The sequence below is a fragment of the Sinocyclocheilus rhinocerous genome, unplaced genomic scaffold (assembly GCF_001515625.1).
Source record: "Sinocyclocheilus rhinocerous isolate Xijiao unplaced genomic scaffold, SAMN03320098_v1.1 scaffold57, whole genome shotgun sequence".
Taxonomy (NCBI): domain Eukaryota; kingdom Metazoa; phylum Chordata; class Actinopteri; order Cypriniformes; family Cyprinidae; genus Sinocyclocheilus; species Sinocyclocheilus rhinocerous.
The window spans coordinates 2,280,576-2,303,484 of record NW_015652130.1 but is presented as its reverse complement, the minus strand read 5'-3'; the positions used below and the strand labels follow the sequence as shown (position 1 = coordinate 2,303,484).

Below are 22,909 nucleotides of genomic sequence, written 5' to 3'. Positions count from 1 at the left end.
CTGGATTGTCTTACTTTCCAGCATATCCTGGTCAGCCATCTGCTCCTAAAGTAGCCAGTGCCTTTAAAAACTGCATTAACCTGGCATGGACTCCTCCAACCAACACTGGAGGAACCAGTATTTTGGGTTATAACTTAGAGAAACGCAAGAAGGGCAGCAACTTGTGGGGCCAAGTCAATCCAACAGATCAGCCAATCCAAGGTTTGTATCTCACATTTTACACGAGCTACTTTAAAGTACTGCCTGCTAGTAATGTTTACCTCTTAATTACCATCCACAGCAAAGAAATATGCTGTAAACGATGTAGTTAAAGGAATGGAGTACGAGTTCCGTGTGTCTGCCATCAACATATCTGGAGCTGGTGAACCAAGTATCCCCTCAGAATTTGTGTTTGCCAGAGATCCCAAAAGTAAGTAATTTCTCAGGTTGCTCATTATCTTCAAAAAGGAAAGAGGAATTCAGCATAAGTATTCTCAAGGCTGTACATTTCGAAAAATGAACTGTGGCCTCCCCTCAAAGATATGCAAAAATAGCAGATTTAGGTCAGAATTTTCTGGGCTTCAAAATAAGCTAATTTGAACTCCTCTTGCACTTCTCCCTATTTTCTCTTGCAATGCTTTCTAATTCAAACGCTTTCATCTCAATTTCTTCTCAGAACCCCCTGGTAAGGTCATTTACTTTAAAGTGACAGACTCCACCTACACTACCTTGTCCTTGTCTTGGACTAAACCAAAAGAAGAGCCTGGTGTTCAGGATGAGGCCAAGGGATACTTTATTGATGTCAGGCCTGCTGAGAACACAGAATGGGATCGATGCAACACAAATGCCATCATCATGACCTCCTACACTGTAAAGGGACTGAAATCAATGGCCATGTATTGGGTTAGACTGATCGCCGTCAATGAAGGTGGAGAGGGTGAGCCACAGGAGCTGGATAACTACATCTTGGCTATGCCTCCTCCAGGTGAATCATCTTATCTACGGTCAGAAAGATAACTGCCTCTCATTTTCGAAAACTGTACTGGATATGCCACATCATTAACTCAATGTCTTGTTTTTCTTAGTGAGACCGAGATTCACAGATTCTAAGATCAAGAGCTTCATGGTGGTCAGAGCTGGAAATTCTGCACGATTCAACATCAACTTTGAGGTAATGGGCAATACTAAAACCATACAGTACTTTTGGAGACCAAACCAGGGGTTTAGAACTTTTATAACATAAAGTTTGTCACTTTTTGGGAGACAATCATTATATACTGCCTGCGGTGCGAAGGGATGAAATATAACTGCTGTTGTCCAGAGTCCTGTTCCCCCTCCTCGATTCCTTGATCAAAAATGTAGTGCCGACTTGCATCTGCAAATCATAAACAGGTTAAAAGTCTGGGTGTCATCTTGGACAGTACTTAATCATTTGAAGCTCATATTAACAGCATTACTCGTTCTGCATTTTTCCATATACGAAATATTAATCGTCTTCGTCCTCAACAAAGAGTACTGCTATCCTTGTACACGCTTTAGTAACATCACAAATTGATTACTGTAAATCCTTGTTTTATGGACTTCAGCTAGTACATAATGCAGCTGCACGAGTTATTTCCAAAACTTCTATATCCAAGCACATTTCTCCTGTGCTACAAAATCTGCATTGACTCCCTGTTAAATATAGCAAAAATGTTATAATCTTGCTTCTAACTTACAAGGCACTTAATAATTTGGCTCCCTCATACTTATCAGATCTCCTTCGTATAAATACTCCTACACATATCTTATGATCTGCCTCTGCACTCACTCTTGTACTTCCACGCACTCGGACAACTTATTTTGGTTATGCTGCTCCGTACCTATGGAATTCACTACCGGTGGATATTCGTAATAGTCAAAGTCTTGTGGTTTTTAAATCTAGAATTAAAACTTGTTTATTTAGGCAGGCTTTTATGTAATGTTTAGTTGTAGGTAGGCTGTGTTGCCCTATTGTTTGATGATTGGCTGTTTTACTGATGTACGGTGTCCTTGAGTGTCGTGTAAGGCGCCTATAAATAAAATGTATAATAATATTAATAATTTGGGACTGCTTGCTGAATATTATGTCCCCTAATTAATATCCATGAGCCAGGCTATATCATCCTCCCTTCCCATACACTTTTCAGATCATTCCTACTCCCGTCATTTAAACTATATTTCGCATTGGCCACATGTCCGATACTTGTCCTGTATAACCTTTTTACAGGCTTCCCCGTGTCCTGATGTCATCTGGCTTAAAGATGGTTCCCCTGTGTCCAAACATGCCACTATAAGCAATGCTGAGGGAGGCTCTCAGATCCTGATCCCATCTGCAGATCGCTCCGATACAGGAATCTATACCATCATAGTCAAGAACATTGTGGGACAAGAGACCTTCAGTATTGAGATTAGAGTTACAGGTAAAATGAGGGAACCAATGTATGTCTGTGAATCCGTCATCAAAGATAGCATCGTAAATGGCATCACCAAATAGAATTGAAAAAATGTGTTCAAATATGTTGTCCGAAATAATCCCAGTCTCTCATTGGTTGTAAAACAGATAGCCAAGCCCCCAAATCACAATATTGGTTAATCCATGTTGCTATGTTGGCATAACAATGCAATGCTTTGTTAGTATTGTACCACAGAGCCAAAGTGCTTGTACTTTTTGGTGAAATCATCTTATGAATAACTTATAGGCTCTACATATTAAGCTGGGACAGCAGAAAGTATTTTCAGAAATTTTGTGTTTAAAAAACACAAAGAGAAATGTACACTAAGCTTCTGTTAACTTATTCCTATTTTAATATAATTAATAATGTAATTTATTCTCGTGATGGCAAAGCAGTCCTCAGCATCACATGATCCTTCAGAAATCACTTTAATATGCAGATTTGGTGCGAAAAAAAAAAAAACAGTTCTTATTATCACTGCTAAAAATAGTTGTGCCGCTTAATATTTCTGCAGAAACTGTGATGCATTTTTATTATGATTATTTGATGAATAGAAAGTTTAAAAGAGAATTTATTTGAAATAGGATCATTTTGAAACACTAAAAATCTTTACTGTCACTTTTGATTAAGTTAATGCATCCTTGCTGATTAAAAGTACTAATTTTATGGTAGTGTAGATTTTTAGATGGATATACTCAACCAAGCTTGCTCTGTAGAGGAATGTACATGTAATAGGCTTGATCTGCCAGTTCTGATGAACTACGACTGATTGTTTTGGTGTAGACGAGCCAAAGCCCCCAGGCCCCGCAGAGTTGGATGAGAACGTTCCGGGCACGGTGACAGTTTCCTGGGAACCATCCCCAGACGAGAAACGCGATGATCGCCTGCATTACATGGTGACCAAGAGAGACTCCAGCAAGAGGACCTGGCACACTGTAGCTGACCGTATCTTCAACAACCGTTTCACAGCATGTAACATCATGACAGGGAGAGAATACCAGTTCCGTGTGTACTCCAAAAATGACATTGGCCTGTCTGCCCCTTCGGAGTCACCAAAATGGCTTATCACATGCAAGAAAGGTTTGTAATACAGGGGTGTGGTGATTCAAACTTCTAGCATTATTTACATTCGGTCCTTATTTAATGGCAGCAGCTATTTACACTAAGTGTAAGAATGGTGGATACTGTTTGCATTAAGTATAAATAGCGATACATAGCATCTTGTGACAGATTGTGCAAATTGTGACAGATGTTATTCACACAAAGTCTTAGTAGAATCCTATTTTTACTAAAGGAAAAAAAATATCTGAGCAGTGATGGGTGGAGTTAGCTATTCAGACTCAATGTAAATAATTAAAACGGTGGTTTTCAACTGGTTTTAGCTTCAACACCCAGATTTGTGCATCAACTGCTGACCCAACACCAAAATTGCTATTATCTATTGTTTATATATAAATGTAACAAAAAAGCCCTGAAAATCAAACATAAAATGTATTAATATTACCATGAACTGCAATGTGCTAAGCCTAAAATACTGTGCCAATTATTATACCACTAATATTTGTAACACTTCACAATTAGGTTCCAATTTTTTACAAAACTACAAAAAGTTAAAGTTAACTAACAATTTAAAAAAAATCTAAAACAATTTTCAACATTTATTAATACATTAATTAAATCAAAAGTATCTGCTAATATTGTTTAATGGACCTAAACTAACACAAACTAACAATGAACAGCTGCATTTTATTATAATTATATACCAAAAAAAAAATGCATTAACTAACATGTAGTGTTACCATAATATCATGATAATATGTTAGACATATTGCCAAGTGACAGATGAATGTATGCCAAGAATACTGATTTTGATAGAAAACAACAAATAACATGGGAAGAGTTTTTTTTGTTTGTTTGTTTACCCGAATATACTTGTTTACATTATATGGTTAGTTGCATTCTATTATTTGCATTTAACATTGTTTTCCCCCTGCTATTGTAACCAGACCTGTAATCCAATTTTGGATCGCTACCCACTGATTTCAAGAATATGCGTTCTCTGGTCTTATGCACGTCCTGCCACTAGGGGGTGTCTGTTTACTGTGGACACCCTGCTTGCTCATGCACTTCATGGTTACCCTTCAGGGACCCACTGACTTGTCAAGTAGACAGCCTTAATGAATTGTTTTTTAACCAAACTCCTTCAATTCTTGCAGAAAAATTCACACTGAACATCCCAGAGTCAAAGACCTGCAACTTGGAGAGTCCTCCGAGGTTTATGGTCCCCCTGAAAATCCACACATCCCCGCAAGGCTACGAGTGCTACATGACCTGTGCCGTGAGGGGCAACCCCACACCCCACGTCACCTGGTACCGCAACAACGTCAGCCTCAACACTAACACCAACTACTACATCACTAACACCTGTGGAGTGTGCTCCATGCTCATTCTCAGGGTTGGAGCCAAAGACATGGGAGAGTATAAAGTCATAGCTGAGAGCCCGCTGGGAAGAGCAGAGTGCACCACCAATCTGACAGTGAGAGGTAAGGGTCTACATGAAGAACTCGCCTCACTCGATGAAAGTTAAGCACCTGATAACAGCGGGGTTTCCAAGTACAATTTTAGAAGTCGTACTTTATCTCTAGGCAAGTTTCCCAAAAGCATCATCATCTGCTTAAGTACTATATAAAACCATAAATAAATCCTCAGACTTTTTTTTAGTATTAAAAACGTATCTTTTATGCAACTCTGCCTTACCAAAGCGCCAGTATTTTTTTACTATATTCAGTAATGTTTAATAACTTCCATGCCTCGACAAGATGACACGTATTCAGCAGCATTTTCAAACTATTTTCATGTTGGGGAGACAAAATTGAAAAGATACTGGCAACCAATGGGGTTTTTGGACCTGACAGTAGCAATGCATTTACTGTACATTTTACTTAATAACAAGCAATCTGTGTGCTAGTTTTGGAAACAAGCATTGATCTATCCATGTACGGGATGATCTTCCATGATCCGCAAAACTGCTGGGAATCCCAGCAAATGCCACTCAGAAAAGTTATTAAATGACAAAATGAAAACATCTAAATGCTTCTCAATCCAATTTTACAAGGCATCCTACCAATGCACCACTAACTAGCTATGTGCAATATAAAGTTTCTAAATATATTTCCAAACATATCTCCAGAAATTATAAGAATAACTTGGTTAACACTTCTATTTCAGATATTTAAGTGTGTTTACTCATAAAAGTTACTCACAAAGTAAATTCAGAAAGTTAAGAACATTTCCATACATAACACTGCAAATAAATTTAATCTAACACCTTAACCATATTTTCTTTTCTTTCTTTGTTTTTCAGAATAAAACCTTGACATGGGGAGGATGTCAAATCACTGTTGTGTTTTTTGGATTTTAGGCCCTTTGTAGAGCTACAGCATCGAGTATTTTTGCAGAAAGATGGCTCATGAAAACGCTACACAGTGTGGCCTTATGAGAAAAAAATTGTAGAATCAAATGCATGTGAAAAACTACGTATCGTCTTACTGTGTTTAATAGCACAAAAACCTGAAAACATAAAGAAAAAAACTCTGTATTGTGCCGCTTGGGTGGCTGATGCTTAATTCGCCATGCTTACCTAATCCTGTTTGGCAATGATTTTATTTCAGCTTAGTTCAGGTTTAGGGGGGTTTTATTGTTCTTGTACGCTATTTAATTAATTAGTTAATTTATTCTTGGCTTTTGTGCACGTACGCTGCTATTTTCACAAATTCAATTACAGTACACTACAGTACGGTAAAAAAAAAGTGTAAAGTGCTGATTTCTTGCATCCATTTTTTTCTTTTTGCTTGTCTGGAAACGCTAAAGTGTAAAAGAAGCTTTTGCTTCTTCAGATATGCTTTATCAGCAAAAATGGTTTGGTGTAAATAAATAAAATATTCAGGTTCTTTGAACAGTGCACTTGTGTATCGACTGTTATTGTACCTTATCATTACAAATCCATTACTCTGCATATGAATTCACAAAGCACAATGATCCGATTATTAATCCATGATCCTAAGCTCCTAAAATTCTCAAGAGCTATGTTTTTCTGAACACATCCATTCATAAAGAGAAAAAAACGAGAGAAATATTATACCCAGACAGCAACATAGTTTTGGCCCAGATCCAATTTATATTTTGACCTCACTATTCGGGGAACAGACACAGTCTTTATAGATTGGACAGCACAAGTACTTCTATCATTTAAGCGGGTAGAACACAAGTCATCAGGGTAGTTATTTGAGATTTGTCTTACTAGTCATATGGAGCGTAAGTAAAGCCTGAACATGCTGTCCTTGTTATATTTGGAGTATTTTACTGCCAATACATTTTTTAAACGGCCTGACAGGGTCCAGCACATGTAACATCAGTATGGTGCTCCTGTGGCGTGGTTATGTATGTGCTCATGTGGAGATGTCAGACCTAAGAGTCACTACATCATGATGATTTATGACCTCTATGTCTCTTCTGATCCATATATGGGCCATAACTCCCTGGCCTGAGCATACCAATGTAACTTCAAACTTGTATCCAACAAGCGCAGGATTTTCAGTCTTGCCCAATTAAAAGTTTATGCATCCCATAAATCATTAAGAATCATTTATCTCCAAAACAATGTCATATATTTACATTAAACATAAACATCACGTCTTCTAAAACTTAAAATGAGAACTGTTCTATTTTGTAAATATAGGCTAGATTATTCTTATGTGACCCACACAGAATTTTTAATATGGTACGCACTTATAATGACAAATAAAACATCAATATCAGTATGTTCGAAGCTCCTTCGCATCATTTTGAGAAGCACAAGCTTACCTTTCTCACTTCAGGAGGAAGCTGCTCCCTCCGCTGTCACTGAGCGTTTACTCCTGGAGTTTCTTATTCAGTGGATAGTTCATAAGCTTCATTCTCCAGCCTGGTTCCATATCTAAGGGAGGAGTCACAGTTCCTCATCACACTCATGTCTTTGATCAGAACTCACGGGTAAGCCTATCCCTCAGCCAACACCCCTGAGGAGCAACAGGACACCTTTGAGGACCATCTCAAGTTGGGTCGCAAAGGTGAAGTCGGCACTCAAAGCTGAACAAAGAGCACGGGGCACAAGTCACAAAGTAAGTAGCCAATCTTTAGTATTTACACTATTCTGCTACATTACACCAGGAATATTCATGAGGAGTAATGCACCTGGCCAATCAGAATAGGTTGGGGTTGTCTGACGTGACTCCTAAATGGCTCTGAATTACTGCATATCAGTAGACAACAGACTACTTTTAATATAACTACGTACTGATTTTGTGCTATTTATGTAGGAATAAGATAATTTGGACAGCATGTTCAATGAATTTACATGCAAAATTCATGGAATGCATGAGCATTTTGCAAGGAAAAAAGAGCAGTACTGTATTGATCGTGCAATGATTGTTATAGCCAACAGTAAAATATGTTTTTATGGCATTTCACTGAGATTGTTGTTTCTAAACACAAATGGAGATGAAAATGTTTGATTCCCATCGGAATAGTTCTCAGAAAGATGAACCGAGACATCTGTTGGGCCAAAAAAAATGTTCATGGTGGTCTCTATTCCTTTCAAAGTGGTTTCCTATTATCATGTAATGATGAAAGGATGCTACACCATCTGTTTTCTTAGTTTGGAGCAATGTGTGTGACATGCAGCTTTTACATTGATCTATAAATGTAAACAATGTTTATTTTAGGCCATTATGTTATTTTTATTGGTCCCACATCACTCCACAGCAAGCAACTCTGGTCAATTATACTGGAGCGCAATTACCTGTAATGGGTTAGGGAAAATGTTATCATGAAAATAGGTCCGAATTTATGGATTACTGAAAAAAAAACAAATAACATATTCCTAATATAGATCATTTTATTTAATAATTCTATACTGTATTTCATAAAATGTATGCATTTATGTCACAGACAATAACAAATGTTCAAGTATAAATATATAAACGGATAATGATGACGAGATCAATAATTGATTACTTCTCAATATGCTGTTAATGTGCAGGTCTATCCTTGTAAAATACCTAAGGCAATCCTAAGAGCAGGGAAAGCAGGGTAAGGGAAAAGATCATTTAATAAGTCATAAAATCTGAAATAAAAATGGTCAAAGCAGTAAGAGGAGCCTTGCTGCCATTAATGGGGGGTTGACATCTTAGGACACGAGACCCTTTCCAGGCCTCCCTTGGGCATATTTATAAATCAATCATATGTCTCAGTTGCTAGGCATGGCTATTTTTCAACTCCTACAAATATGGTTATCCCTGATAAGAAGCTGTCTGCAGATAAACCTATCTTGATGTACTGCTTACACTATAAATCAGCACCTATTTTATAGTTGTATGATTATCACACAGATCACAACCTCTATGTGTGTATGTTTGTGTGTGTGTGTGTGTGTGTGTGTGTGTGTGTATATATATATATATATATATATATGTAATAGTTTCAAACACACATATGTGTATACAATTTTTTATTATTATTTATTATTTGGATGCACGTATATATGCAACATATCACCTAGGCAACTGCTACACATAAATATTAAAAGGAAACCAATGGCATAGTTTATGAAACCTTTCAATCTAGCTGTTATGAAATGCATCTGGGAATAGTATTACTATCATAGGAGATTGTGGAGAAATAGAGCACTTGAAAAATGTTGGCACTCTGCATTTAAGATGAGAGTGTGCGTCAGAGGTGTTTTGATGGATAGTTTTATGAGGTATGTGACCTATACCAGACAAAAACATGCATGGCTACTTGACTTACACCAGTGGGCACATAGTGTTAATCGAGAAGCAAAGTCCTCAATTTACCGTCACTTTAAATTACTACTCTACAGAATGTAGAAATTTCGATGCATCTTTATCATGCTATTCTCAATAACACTGTTCTTTGTGAATCAATTCTAAGCTATATTGCATTTGCTGAATTTGATTATACACTTCTGAGATCTGTGAATCTAGATTCAAGCATGTCAATTTAGGTGTTTCATACAATATCAGTTCACCAGAAACAAAATTAATGAGGCTTTTAGAAGCTTTAGAAACCCTTCCTGCCTTAATAAAAACCCTAGTTGTAATCCAAAGAAAACATAATTGCTGCATATTTCTTGCTAACAATTTACAGCCACCACCTCCAGACACAATTATTGTCTCTATCTTCATTCTAAGAAACCCATCTAAAAGAGACTTCAGGAGGTATGAGATTTACTCGAAATGTGTCAGCATTACATTCCTGTAGCAGACATATTGCTTAAATCCCGAGGTTGCGGATCGGTGTAAGTGACACTGTTGCCAGCTTTTTTTCCTTCCTGTGACTTGACCATGAATTACATTCTAGACAGCTGGAGTGTTCATGTTGCTGCAGAGAAAAGCTGACAGAAGCGCTTAGCTTAGCCCTGCTGCTAAGCTCCATGCTCCCTGCCTCAGGGAACAGACATGATCAGAGTCAAAAATTAATTATGCTTCCTCATCAGAACCACGTCTAGCACTTTTTTCAAATGCAACAAATTCTTGAACTTTGCCTTAATTTCACAAAAATCGCAAAACTTCAAAGATTCACTGCAACATCATCATCAAATACACCTAAAGAACAGTAGGTAAGAAGTGAATTCACTTCAAACTAAAAATCACATTTTAAATTCCAAAAATAAAAATTAAAGTAAACCAATAATACCAAAAAAAAAACTATAAAATCTGTCATTATTTACAGGTGCATCTCAATAAATTAGAATGTCGTGGAAAAGTTCATTTATTTCAGTAATTCAACTCAAATTGTGAAACTCGTGTATTAAATAAATTCAATGCACACAGACTGAAGTAGTTTAAGTCCACAATTAAAAGAACCAAAGACTTAAACTACTTCAGTCTGTGTGCATTGAATTTATTTAATACACGAGTTTCACAATTTGAGTTGAATTACTGAAATAAATGAACTTTTCCACGACATTCTAATTTATTGAGATGCACCTGTACATTATATCTTTCACATTTTTTTTCCAAATCTATTTCTTTCACAAAATATATTTCACAAAAGAAATCCATCATAGTAAAGAATCCAAAACTGAATTTATTATTCACTGATAGTCTTGAACTTCAATGAGGTGAACTTTAGCACCATAGAAAAAGTGAGGTTCAGTGGTTCCACAATTAGTCCAAGTTTGTGAATGAATCGTTTAGACCGATTTGTGAACCAAATCAATGGTTCAGTGAGAAAAAAGCAAAAAAAAAGCCTAGCTCAAAGGAACAATTTGTTCTCTGATCCAATTATTGAGTTCAAATCACTGACTTAATGGTCCGGTTAGAGCAGTTCGCAAGTTAACAGAGTATAAAATCGAGTAAAAGATTACTTTATCAAAAACACTTCAAAATATCTCATCTCATCTTTTTCCCAAAGAGAAAAGAAACTCAGGCAGATTTGGAAGAATATAAGGATGAGTAAATAATGACAGAATTTTCATTTTGTAAATGATTTTGGGTGAACTATTCCTGCAAAACAGTTTAAATTTCATAGCTGTAATGATTTTTTGATCCCACAGGAATCCCTGAATCCCACATGCCAAGATGAAATTTACAAAAAGTAAGGAAGAGGAGCCCACTGCTCCTGGGCAAGGTAGATATTCACTGAGAACCTTTTCAAAATCCATTGATTTCATGTATGAAGTATCACAGCTTTTAAAATTCTCTTTTCATTCTTCAGTGGCCATTAAGAAGCGATCTAAAGTCCCAGGAGTAATGATCACACAGTTTGTGGAGGAAATCCCAGCAGGAAAAAGTCATCCCGACTTTTCCCGCAAACCCATCGCCTTGACTATTCAGGAAGGTACAGTACAGCAGCTCAAAGCATCTGTATTGCTCAAAGAAAAGACATATTGGCTGTGTTTCAGAAGGACTCAACTGACTTTGTTAAACCCCCCTCACAGGAAAGCTTGCCGTTTTCAAAGCCATCATCACTGGAAGTCCAACACCAACTGTGACATGGGCTCGAAACAATGGAGATGTATCTGATCCTGAAAGATATGTTGTTTCATATGATCCAGTCTTAGGAGAACATCAATTACAGGTCTGCATAGTGTCTGCAACTTGTTTAATAGCATTAATTTTTCATTAAAATCTCAGTTGATACATGTATTGTTTCTAATTCTAACATAATTAATGATGCCCAATAGATGGCCAATGTTGGAGTTGATCAAGCCGACACATATAAATGTTATGCAAATAATGAATATGGACGTGCTATAGTCACAGTCACACTCAACGTGATTGAAGGTCAGTACAAAACCTCCACCGATTGTACATGGGAAACTTGTGTTAAGCAAAAAGTACAAGTAAAACAAGTGAATCAATTATCTGACTCGGCTGTGCTGAAAAAAAAAAACAATTCTTTTTTTTTTTTTTTCAGTTGGGTTCAAGAAGAGCAAAGCAATGCAGGAAGCACGATTAGGTCTGTTTGTATTCAAGTCCTGAGTGAATCACTAAAGCAATAAACAACAAAATATTTTCAATGCAGAAAAAAGATGAATAGCGCAACTATATTTATTTTCAGAGCAACGAGAGAAAGCAACAGCCGATTTAAAAAGGACCCTGAGGACCCGGTAAGTTCTTGCTGATCATACCAATGATGGTTCTAGCACAACTTGCATTCTGAATGGCCTGTTTATCTGTTTTTTGAGATGCAAAAGCAGCTGCATGTGTCCAGCCTGACCCTGGACGTCCTGGGAAGGGGTGTTCATGGTGTATTGTGCTTTTGCAGAGCTGAACAAAAGAAGGAGAGGAAAGATGGAGAAGTTGATGAGAAATTTTGGGAACTGTTGCTGAGCGCTGATAAGAAAGATTACGAGCGCATCTGCGCTGAATATGGGGTGACTGACTTCCGCTGGATGTTGAAGAAACTGAACGAGAAGAAAAAGGAAATAGAGGAGCAGCAGTCGCAGGTGCATTTCAAATAAACAGTGAAAAATCATTACTGTATGTATACTGTTTTTGCTAAGGCTTAACCAAATCCATCAAACTAAATAATAAATGTCATAGTTTTCAACATATAAATACACCGGCACTGGAAATGAATGTGATGTGTGAAATACCTCACCGGTCGCTATTACTATTTTTGCTCAAGAAGTGCATGTGCTAAATGCCTCTGTAAATCTAGCCTCTGAGGTGTCTTTTCAAAGTTTCGGAAGTATATTTTTAACTTGCTTTTCCTCCAACAGTACATTGAACACCTGAGCAACCTGAGACATATTGAAATCAAGATGCCCGGATGTGCCGAATTTGAATTTGAGATGGATCTCAAAGATCCCAATGCCAAAATCTTCCTCCTCAAGGTTAAGCATTAGACACATTTTTGATTACTTCATTTTGCAGTTAAAAAATGAAATGAAATTAATTTACAAAACATTTCTGCTTTTTGTTTGTCTCAGGATGGTGTTATGGTTCCATTTACCACTGATACAGATGAGAAGCATTCTTTGCATCAAGTAGGCAGGAAATTCATCTTTAGCGTTCATGGTCTGAATGCAGAAGATGCTGGATTGTATCAAGTCGATATTGAGGGCGTCAATGTCTTCTCAACTGACTTTAAAAGTGAGCTTTAAGCATATAGAAAGCTATATCTATCCATTAAATGTTATGAAATTAAAAGGATAGACAAAAATTCTGTCAGCATTTACTCAACCTCATATTTTTTCATCAAGTTTAGGAATTTCTTTCTTCTGTGAAACACATATTGTGTTTGAACTTTCCATACAATTGGATACAAGTGGATAACGATATATGACATATATAAGACATGTAAGAAATATAAGACATATGATTTATTTATAGAACAACCTGAAACCTAAGTAATTATACACAGATATCAGCACATTAGCTTTCAAGTCTCAGCTGCACTTGGATTCAAATTCAAAACTAAATAAAGAATCAGAATCAGAATCAGAAAGAGCTTTATTGCCAAGTATGTTTGCACATACAAGGAATTTGTTATAGTGTCACAAGCTTCCAGTACACGGAGACAACAACAACACACAGATAATAAAAATGAGATGTGAATGAAATACACATGCATAAATATAAAGCAACGGCGTTCTGAATCCGCGCTTCCTGAGCTTCACAAGCACGCCGGCTCTCTTTCCCCGTCTGCGCCTCCTGAAGCGTTTGATCAGCGCCGCAGCTCCCCCGACTACAACGTTCAGCAAAACGTCCGAATAAACGAAATCCGGTAGAAGATTGTGTGGTGTGTTCTGCCGAATGTTCAGCAGCTCATCCCTGGTAAAACTGATCGTGTTTGAGAAACAAAAAACAGGAAAAACTAACAAAAACAGTACAAACACTGGAGAGCCAAACACTGAGGCTGCCGTCTGCGGCGCCATCGCATTCGCATTTAAAGGGAACATTATAAGTCAACAGTAATTTAAATTTCTGTACTTGGCATGGAGATTCATGCAAAATGTTTCCTTTCGTGTTTCACAGACAAGAAAATGCAACGAGATAGAACAACATGAGTGTGAACATGAATTTTCATTTCAGAATGAATTATGTCTTTAATTGTAGGAAAACAATTTGGAGCGCTGACTACTATTTGAAAGTTATTTATTTAGTACTATTAAAATATTTATTTGACTTGAATAAAAACAATTAATTGATATGTTATCACATAAAGTACAGTTTTATGTTAAAGCATGCTTTTGTTCTTGTCTCTACCTCTACAGTTCCAGCGGTAGACTTCTTGGTAAAGATTCAGGAAGTGAAGGCTGTGGAAAGAGAGGATGCCGCGTTTGAGTGTGTCTTATCTGCTCCGCTCCCTAAGATCTCTTGGCTAGGCAAGAACGTCGCCCTGGAACAGGGTGAAAAGTATGACATCTCTGTCTCTGAGGACATGCTAATCCATAGACTGGTGGTGAAGGACTGTATGCAAGTGGACAAAGGCATCTACGCAGCTGTGGCTGGAATGAAGTCTTGTAACGCCTGGCTGATAGTGGAGGGTAAGATCAAATTCAGACATCACCCACATTTAGTAGATCAATTGATAAACATGTTAAAGTGTGCTAATACTCGCATATACAGTAAAAGTCATGTGAGAAACTGATATCATTGCAATTGACACATTTAAATGATCACTTCATTGATTCAGAGCAGATTTGATTCATAAATTCAAAATTAGAATCTTTTGTTCACCGCCAAAAGTTGAAATTATTCTAATGAATGAACAATTAAATGAACATTGATTGCTGCAATTACACAGTTTCAGTATGGACAGACCTGACAAGCACTAATAAGTAATTCAATCTGAAACCACAAAATTGACCATTTCAATAAAATGTTTTAAATCTAAATGAATAAGGAGCACAAAAGAAAACTGATTGCTTGTATTGTATAAATGGCCATTTATGTTCATCATATCATTGAGAGCAGGACGTACGTGTGCAGTGTCATGTAGACATCCAGCAAGTTTTCCACTCAATGGCCAGAATATTAACACCTCATTCCTATGTTGGTCTGCCCTTGGAACAGCTGACCCAGATCCGAACCAGAGGGGCAAAAAGGGAGCACGCAAAACCACTCAAGCAGGAGGTGGAGGCGAAGACCTGATCAGGATCGCGGCAGAGCAGCAGGAGAAGCTGCAGAAGGAGCGTGAGGAGAGGATGGAGCAGCTTAAACAGATTCAGGCTGAAAAGACTGCTGCCAATGAGGAAGAGAAACCAGCAGAAGAAGGAACTGCTGTCCCAGAACCACCAAAACCAAAGGCTAAACCTAAACCCAAACCCAAACCAGAAACCAAGACAGACTCTGAAGGCAAAGCAGAAGAGCCAGAACCTGAGCCAGAGGTGGAGGAGGAACAACCAGAATCAGAGGAAGCTGCTCCAGCACCACCAGAGGCACCCAGTGAGGAGCCAAGGAAGAGAGTGAGAACTGGGCCCTTGGTTCCAGACACCATTATTGGTAAGTTTACGGTACTGATTTACCATTTCCATTAGCTGATTCTTTTGAATATGTGTAAGTTTAACTACACAATAAAAGTCAGTCAATAATAGTGATGGTCATGCAGTATGTTTATGATTCACTAAAAAGAACCAGCTTATATATATCATTAGCTTGCGGTTTAGGCTTTAATAGTCATGCTGTTATGTTTTTTTAGTTCACTAAATAGAAAAGAGTTATTTACTCGAGACTTCTCTAGCCGCGCAGCATTTTTAGTGCCGAATAGTAATGCTGGAAAAACTTTCAGAGTATTTTAGGACAGTGTTCCATCTGCATCAGCAGAAAAATGCATATAAAACAACCTTATTTTTTTCCCAACCTTTATTTTTGGTAGATCTTGCCAATGCATAATTTTTCTGATGATATAAGTTTAAGTTTAATACAACCTTTAAACTGTGGTCAATGTACCTGTTGTTCAGATCCAGGAGTTCACTTCACCAGTGGACTGTCAGATGTTCATGCCATCATTGGTCAGTCAGCTGAAATGGTGTGCAAACTCAGCAGTGAAAAGTGTGATGGCATTTGGTATAAAGATGGAAAAGAGGTAAGCACAGGTTTTTGATGCTCAAAGTCCAAGTGTAATAATTAACAATACCCAAATAAATAAATACTATTCATTTAGAACAGTGATTTTAGTAAGTAATAATTCTGTTGAAATATCTGTATAGATAACAGCCACAGATGAACTAAAGATCGTCAAAGATGGAGCAGTCCATAAACTAACTGTATCAAACTGCACAGAGGATGACAGTGGAAAGTACCGCTTTGAGGCAGATGGACGTAAAACTGAGGCGATGTTGGTCGTGGAAGGTAATTAACATTATATGTACAAAATATAGAGTTGCATTTTCTGGCAAGTAAGAAACTTTAAAAGTAAACTCTCTTGTGTATTCTGTTTCAGACCCACCAAGGATGAATCAAGATGACTTGGCTACATTCTCAGAGCCTGTGATAATCAAGCTTGGCCAAAATGCAACTTTCAAAATGGACTTTGTAGGTCGTGAGCCAATGAAAGTGCAGTGGTACAATGAGGGTGAAGAGATGCTTGAGGATAATCACATCAGGATTGAGAAGTCAGATAGTCACAGTCACCTTCTACTTGTGAAATGTCAACGCAAAGACAGTGGAGAAATAAAGCTGAAGCTCAAAAATGAGTTTGGAACCATTGAGGCCCTTTCAAGACTCATCGTTCTAGGTTGGTACATGAAAAGCCATGTAACATTCGTATGTAATAGTAAAGAGAAATGTATATAACCAGTTCCCAATGGAATTTACAAATATAATCCAATTCATAATCCACAAGACATTGGTATACACCACCTTGTACAAAGACCATCAAGATCCCAATATTTCTTTCTTGTAAAAAATGATACAGTAGGTGGATCCTGTTGCAAAACACAAAAAAAATCCACACACAGGCACTCACATAGTAAGCAAAGTAAAAAGCCTTTATTCTAAGACAGGGCTACATATTAAAAAGATACCAACGCGTATCAGCCCAAGCAGGCCTTCGTCAGGGTTAATTTCTTTCTTGTAATTCAGATAAACCCACCAACCCAATGGGACCTGTTGAAGTATTAGAAGCCTCAGCATCTTGTGTGGACTTCAAGTGGAGACCCCCAAAGGACGATGGCGGTTCTCCTATAAAAAACTACTATATTGAGCGTAACCAGATTGGACGCAACACCTGGACGAAGATTGGAAATATCCCTGGAGAGCCCCATTACAAGGACACTGATGTGGACCATGGAAGGAGGTACTGCTATCGCATCAGGGCCGTGACTGCAGAGAGTACCAGTGATGTTTTTGAGACAGATGACATCCAGGCTGGCACCAAAGGTGAGGTTACATGTGTTTAGATCTTAAATAGCATTACTATGTCACTGAAAATGTAAGCAGACACTCATTATCATAGATAATATAATATACATATAAAAGGACTAATTTTTTCCAGCATATCCTGGACCACCATCTACACCCAAAGTGGTCAGTGCCTTCAAGAACTGCATCACTTTGGCATGGTCACCTCCCACCAACACTGGTGGAACCAACATTGTTGGCTACAATATGGAGAAACGCAAACGGGGCAGCAACATATGGGGTCAAGTGAACCCCCCTGATGAGCCAATCAAAGGTTTTCTTTATTTTTCGTAGATCTCATAGTTCTAATATACTTTTTGAACTGCCATTTAGTGAGTTTTTTAAAACATGCTAGGCTTTTGCTTGCGCCTATTTCACTCATTGTCTTCTCCAAGGCAAACAGTATGATGTGAAAGATGTTATTGAAGGAATGGAATATGAATTCCGTGTGTCAGCCATCAACTTCTCTGGTGCTGGAGAACCAAGCACACCCTCTGAATTTGTGATAGCCAGAGATCCAAAAAGTAAGTCAACAACACTTAAATATTTATCACATTAACACATTTTATAAGCATTTTTATGATACAAAATCTGCTGGAATAAAGCACAAAGGAACAAGAAAAAAATAATAATTCAACAACTGAACTACCTTGACCTTTTTGTGCTTCAATTTGGGATTTCAGAACCCCCTGGTAAAGTCATTGACCTGAAAGTCACAGATTCCACCTATACCTCTTTGTCTTTGAGTTGGACTAAACCGAAGGAGGAGGAAGGTGTCCAGGATGAAGCTAAAGGTTATTTTGTGGAATTAAGGCCAGCTGAGAACACAGAATGGGGTCGCTGCAACTCAAACCCGCTCATTGCAACTTCCCATACAATTCTTGGCCTCAAGTCTATGGCTATGTACTGGGTCCGAGTGGTTGCAACCAATGAAGGAGGTGATGGGGAACCCCGAGATCTGGACAACTACATCATTGCCATGCCTCCACCTGGTATAATATGATTTTTTTTTAAATATATATATTGTGTACACTACCAGTCAAAAGGTGGATGCACCTCACTGATTGTATATTTCTTCCGATTTTTAACATTTAACTTACATATATGCATTTTCAAAGGCTTTTACCCAAAGCAATTCAAAGGCTTTAAAAGCCCTTTGCATGAATGCTTGAAAATATTTTGTAAATAAGTATAAATTGCATTTTCTTTACAAACCTAACATTTTACATTTATTTAATGGTTCATAATTTATACTTGGATGATTTGGACCAAGTAAAAGAGAAATCAACCAACAAGTGCCCAGTATGCATGTGAACTTTTTTTTAATTATGTTTAAAAAAACATCCCATAATGCCTTTGATGAAGTTGGTTGAGAGAAGCTGTGAGTTTCATAGTTTTGTTGACTTCACTATTAATCTAAAATTTGGAAAGTAGTACTAATAAAAATGAGTGTGTATCCAAACTTTTGACTTACTGCATTGTTGCAAATATTTGTTAACATTATTGTTACATCAACATTAATTTGCTACTCCTCAAATCTCTTTTTCAGTGAGGCCAAATTTCACCAATCGCAAAATGAAGAGCTTTATGGTTGTGAGAGCTGAAAATTCAGCTCGGGTCAACATAAATTTTGAGGTATTCCAATGCTGTAGAACTAAATGGTGGTATTTACTAAACAGGCATTTTCCTATCCTCAGATGTCTTATCTACTGATTTTAATAAAATATTAACTCTCATATCCAGGCATCCCCAATGCCAACTATAATCTGGCTGAAAGATGGAATGCCTGTGTCCAAACGTGTAACTGTGAGCAATACAGATGGGATGTCCCAGCTCCTGATTCCCAGTGCCGAGCGTTCTGACAGCGGGATCTACACCATCATAGTCAAGAACATAGTGGGTCAGGAGACGTTCAGTGTTGAGATCAGAGTGACGGGTGAGAGAGCCAAGCACATCAAGCCTGAAATCTAATTTGCTTACTGCAATTTTGCACGCAGAATGTGTCTCCGGATAAACACACTTGTTCGTCCTGGAACAATATCAACCAATCCGATTTTAGGGTTAGACTTAGTGCTGAGTCTTCAGCAATTAATCAACCATTTCACTCACTTCAGTGGTTGTTATTATCTGTTCCAGGACCAAAAACTTGTTTATCAAAGAACACATCCTACTTGGCAAAAAGACAATATTGAGGAAAATTATGGATTGTGTGGATACCTGGCATGTTTGCAGATGATCCAAAGCCACCTGGCCCAGTGGAGCTGGAAGAAAATGTCCCTGGCACATTAACAGTTTCTTGGCAACCATCTCCTGATGAGAAACGAGATAATCACTTGCACTATATGGTGATGAAACGGGACTCCATCAAACGCACCTGGCATACAGTCGCTGACCGCTTGTTCAACAACAACTTCACAGCAGTCAACATCATGCCAGGAAGGGAATATAACTTCCGTGTGTATGCCAAAAATGACATAGGCCTCTCAGAACCATCTGAGTCCCTGACGTGGGGCGTTGTAAGGAAGAAAGGTGAGCTGGCTGGTACTTCTTCCTCTTGGTCTACTCTCGATAAAGAATATTAAATCTGCTCCTTGAAATTCTTTGTTCCATTTAGCATGCTTTCTTATCTCCTGCAGAAAAGTTCAGCCTCAACTTAGCCCCATCCAAACCTTGCAACTTTGACTCTGCTCCCATTTTCACGGTTCCCCTGAAGACACACACTACCCCGGAGAAATACGAGTGCTACATGAGCTGTGCGGTGAGAAGCGACCCCATACCTCATGTTACCTGGTACCGCAACAACGTCAGCCTCAACACTGACACCAACTACTACATCACTAACACCTGTGGAGTGTGTTCCATGCTCATCTTGAGAGTCGGTGCCAAAGACAACGGAGAATACAAAGTAGTGGCAGAAAACTCTTTAGGCCGTGCTGAGTGCAGCGCACAGCTGACAATCTTAGGTATGTTGTCAGAATATGTGTGAAAACACCAGCTGTAGTTTGACTTTGCGTACATGTTAGTGTACATATATGTTGAGCTACAGTATACTCTATATCTATAAATAGGTTTCTGCATGAACGTAAATTAAATAAATATGTATATACTGTACATATACACTGTTGTTTGGTAAAACAATGTTTTTAAAAGTAGTCTCTTGTGCTTAACTGCCTTTATTTGATCAAAAATATAATAAAACTGTAAAATTGTAAAATATTATAAAACATTTACAGTAACTGGTTTCTATTTGAATATATTTTCAAATGTAATTTGAATCCATTACTGTAGCCATTTGTAATTTTTGTAGCCATTACTGCAGTCTTCAGTGTCGCATGATTCTTTAGAAATCATTCTAATATGCTGATTTGCTGCTCAAGTATTATCAGTGTTGAAAACAATGCTGCTTAAAATTTATAGAAACCACAAAGAATATCCAGAAAAATATAAAAATGTCTTTACTTAATTTTTTTTTTTTTTTTTTTTGATCAACCGTTTAAACATTCTGCTGGTTGGGAAAAGTATTATAATTATTGTATCCTTAAGCAATAATTTAATTTCTGCTTTTTCATTTTTCAGAGTGAAATATCTGTGTGACATCTGGAAGACTCCTCTGACTCATCTTCAATTTATAAATGTAAACATAATTGAGCTTGGCATTTACATTAATGTCAGCTGCACATGTTTGACTTCGTTTTGAGTCAAGTACAGTATTTTGTTTGTTTCAAAGCATTTATGCTACTTGTTTTGTCATTTGGTCATTGTATTTCCTTGTCTGTAATTTGCCATCATTGACTGCCATCACTAATAAAAAAAAGAGTGAATTAAATGTATCTATTGCCACAAATTTTTCTGTTGATAAAACTGTATAAAGCCATATTTGTGACAAATATTTGTCTTCAAATTTATCTTATATATTATGTTGTACGTGACCCCACTAGGGCAAAGGTTTTAAACACTTAAACGTGAAAACAAGTAACATTTGCTCTTAATAGCTAGTAAACCTGCTTGCAAATGCCAGTGCTGTGCAATAACTTTCCCTGTAAATATTTGAAGTTGGCAATAAACCATGATCATAAAAGATCCCTTCAACCTCCAACCAGTGAAGATTGTTGAAGTCTCCCCAAAGGTAAAAGCATTTCCAAAATCAGTACAAAATATGTTACTCCGAGGCATTTTCAAATAAATGTCACCAAATTCAAGAAATAAATTTAAAAAAAGGCATAAAAGTGTTTTATTTTTCATAGACCTGGCCTTGGTTCTTGCTTTATAGCTTTCCATTATTAACTTTCCCCTACAGGGACGAAAGTGCGAGCTGGTAGTAAATGGGAAATGCATATAAACCTGGTGGCAGATGTCTGGGTTAGTGTGTACTGGGGTCAGAGAGTGGACAGATGGCAGTGCCTCTGCAGACAAGGAGTGGCCGCTTGTAGTTTGAAGAACTCTAAGAGCACATATATGTGAAAATCTGTCAGCAGGCAACAAGAAGAAAGCATACACAATCTAGTGCTATTATGTCAAATGAAAGTATTGCCTGTCCCTAACATTATTTCCTGCTGAATCTGGAGCTTGACAGGGCAATAAATGCTTTCAAAGACAGGCTTGACCAAGCACTAAAACTTATACTACCCATCTTAAAATATCTGTCCTTCCAACTGCATATGCACAATATGTACAAAAGTGTTTATTAAAAACAAATGGAAATAAGTCTTCAAAATAATTGCAGGACAAATGAACTTTGCCATGTGAGTTCTGGCTATAATTTGTAAATGGATAATAAACAACACACAATGGGTCAGAGAACTGACCGAAGCTAAACTAGACAGCTGACTGCGCAAATTAACAGTGATTAACTCAAGTGCACTTTATTGATGCTTAGAGTTGTTTGCCTGGTTAAACACATGATATGTTGTAACACAAGTTGAACTGTCTGCAAAACATGTGCATTATTTACAAAATAAAATATTAAAAACACAAAGGAATTCTAACTTAATATTGTCAAATGAAACTTTTGGTAAAACAACCATTGTAAAAAGTTCAGTTGTATTATGCATTGAAGAATTAAAGAGTATGAACGTTTCCTAAAATTTTTATTATTATAAAACTTGTAAGGGAAAATGTCAGTTTTCACAATCACCCAGTGGGACTGACTGAAGCATAATGACCGGCTCTCTGTACATTATCTCAATAATTATATGGCTACTTACCAAATATATAAATAAACGGACATTAAAATAGAATTGAGTTTAAATTATTAATGAGAGAAGGAAATTATTATTGTAAGAAGGAAGAGACTGCACAGTGATTTGAAAGACATGAAACTAGCACAGTCATGTAGGGACAATTATACAGTTCCGTGTGAAATATATATATATATATACTATACCATGTAGTAGTAGTAGTATATACTTTATAACAATTTATTCCTGTGGTGGCTGAATTTTCATCAGCCATTACCATAGTCTTCAGTGTGACATGATCTTTCAGATATCATGCTGATTTGTTAATGTTGGAAACAGTTGTGCTGCTTAATTTTTTTTTTTT

At 37.3% G+C, this 22,909-nt stretch overlaps 2 protein-coding genes across 7 annotated transcripts in view; both read left to right on the top strand.

The window, feature by feature from the left end:
- The window catches only part of LOC107713542 (immunoglobulin-like and fibronectin type III domain-containing protein 1), a 32,719-nt gene extending 26,311 nt beyond the window's left edge, over positions 1–6,408 (top strand). For 4 of the 6 annotated variants that reach the window (XM_016519089.1, XM_016519088.1, XM_016519091.1 and 1 more), the window contains 8 exons: positions 22–201; positions 281–409; positions 656–964; positions 1,065–1,150; positions 2,228–2,420; positions 3,237–3,533; positions 4,670–4,996; positions 5,818–6,408. In XM_016519089.1, coding sequence (XP_016374575.1) covers positions 22–201; positions 281–409; positions 656–964; positions 1,065–1,150; positions 2,228–2,420; positions 3,237–3,533; positions 4,670–4,996; positions 5,818–5,822 — 1,526 coding nt within the window. In that variant the 3' untranslated portion in view covers positions 5,823–6,408. The remainder of the gene's footprint in view (positions 1–21; positions 202–280; positions 410–655; positions 965–1,064; positions 1,151–2,227; positions 2,421–3,236; positions 3,534–4,669; positions 4,997–5,817) is intronic. The other 2 variants (XM_016519093.1, XM_016519092.1) reach the window with 1 other exon arrangement.
- Positions 6,409–7,568: 1,160 nt separating this feature from the next.
- LOC107713484 (immunoglobulin-like and fibronectin type III domain-containing protein 1) lies at positions 7,569–21,829 on the top strand. Its single transcript, XM_016518995.1, has 24 exons — positions 7,569–7,612; positions 11,071–11,144; positions 11,232–11,354; positions 11,455–11,594; positions 11,701–11,800; positions 11,934–11,975; positions 12,078–12,126; positions 12,285–12,465; positions 12,742–12,855; positions 12,952–13,114; positions 14,239–14,511; positions 15,041–15,469; positions 15,928–16,052; positions 16,177–16,318; positions 16,410–16,703; positions 17,051–17,347; positions 17,463–17,642; positions 17,764–17,892; positions 18,052–18,360; positions 18,918–19,003; positions 19,112–19,304; positions 19,601–19,897; positions 20,005–20,331; positions 21,666–21,829. The coding sequence occupies exons 2-24, from the start codon at positions 11,096–11,098 to the stop codon at positions 21,827–21,829; spliced, it is 4,206 nt and encodes a 1,401-aa protein (XP_016374481.1). The 5' UTR covers positions 7,569–7,612; positions 11,071–11,095.
- The last annotated feature ends 1,080 nt before the right edge of the window (positions 21,830–22,909 follow it).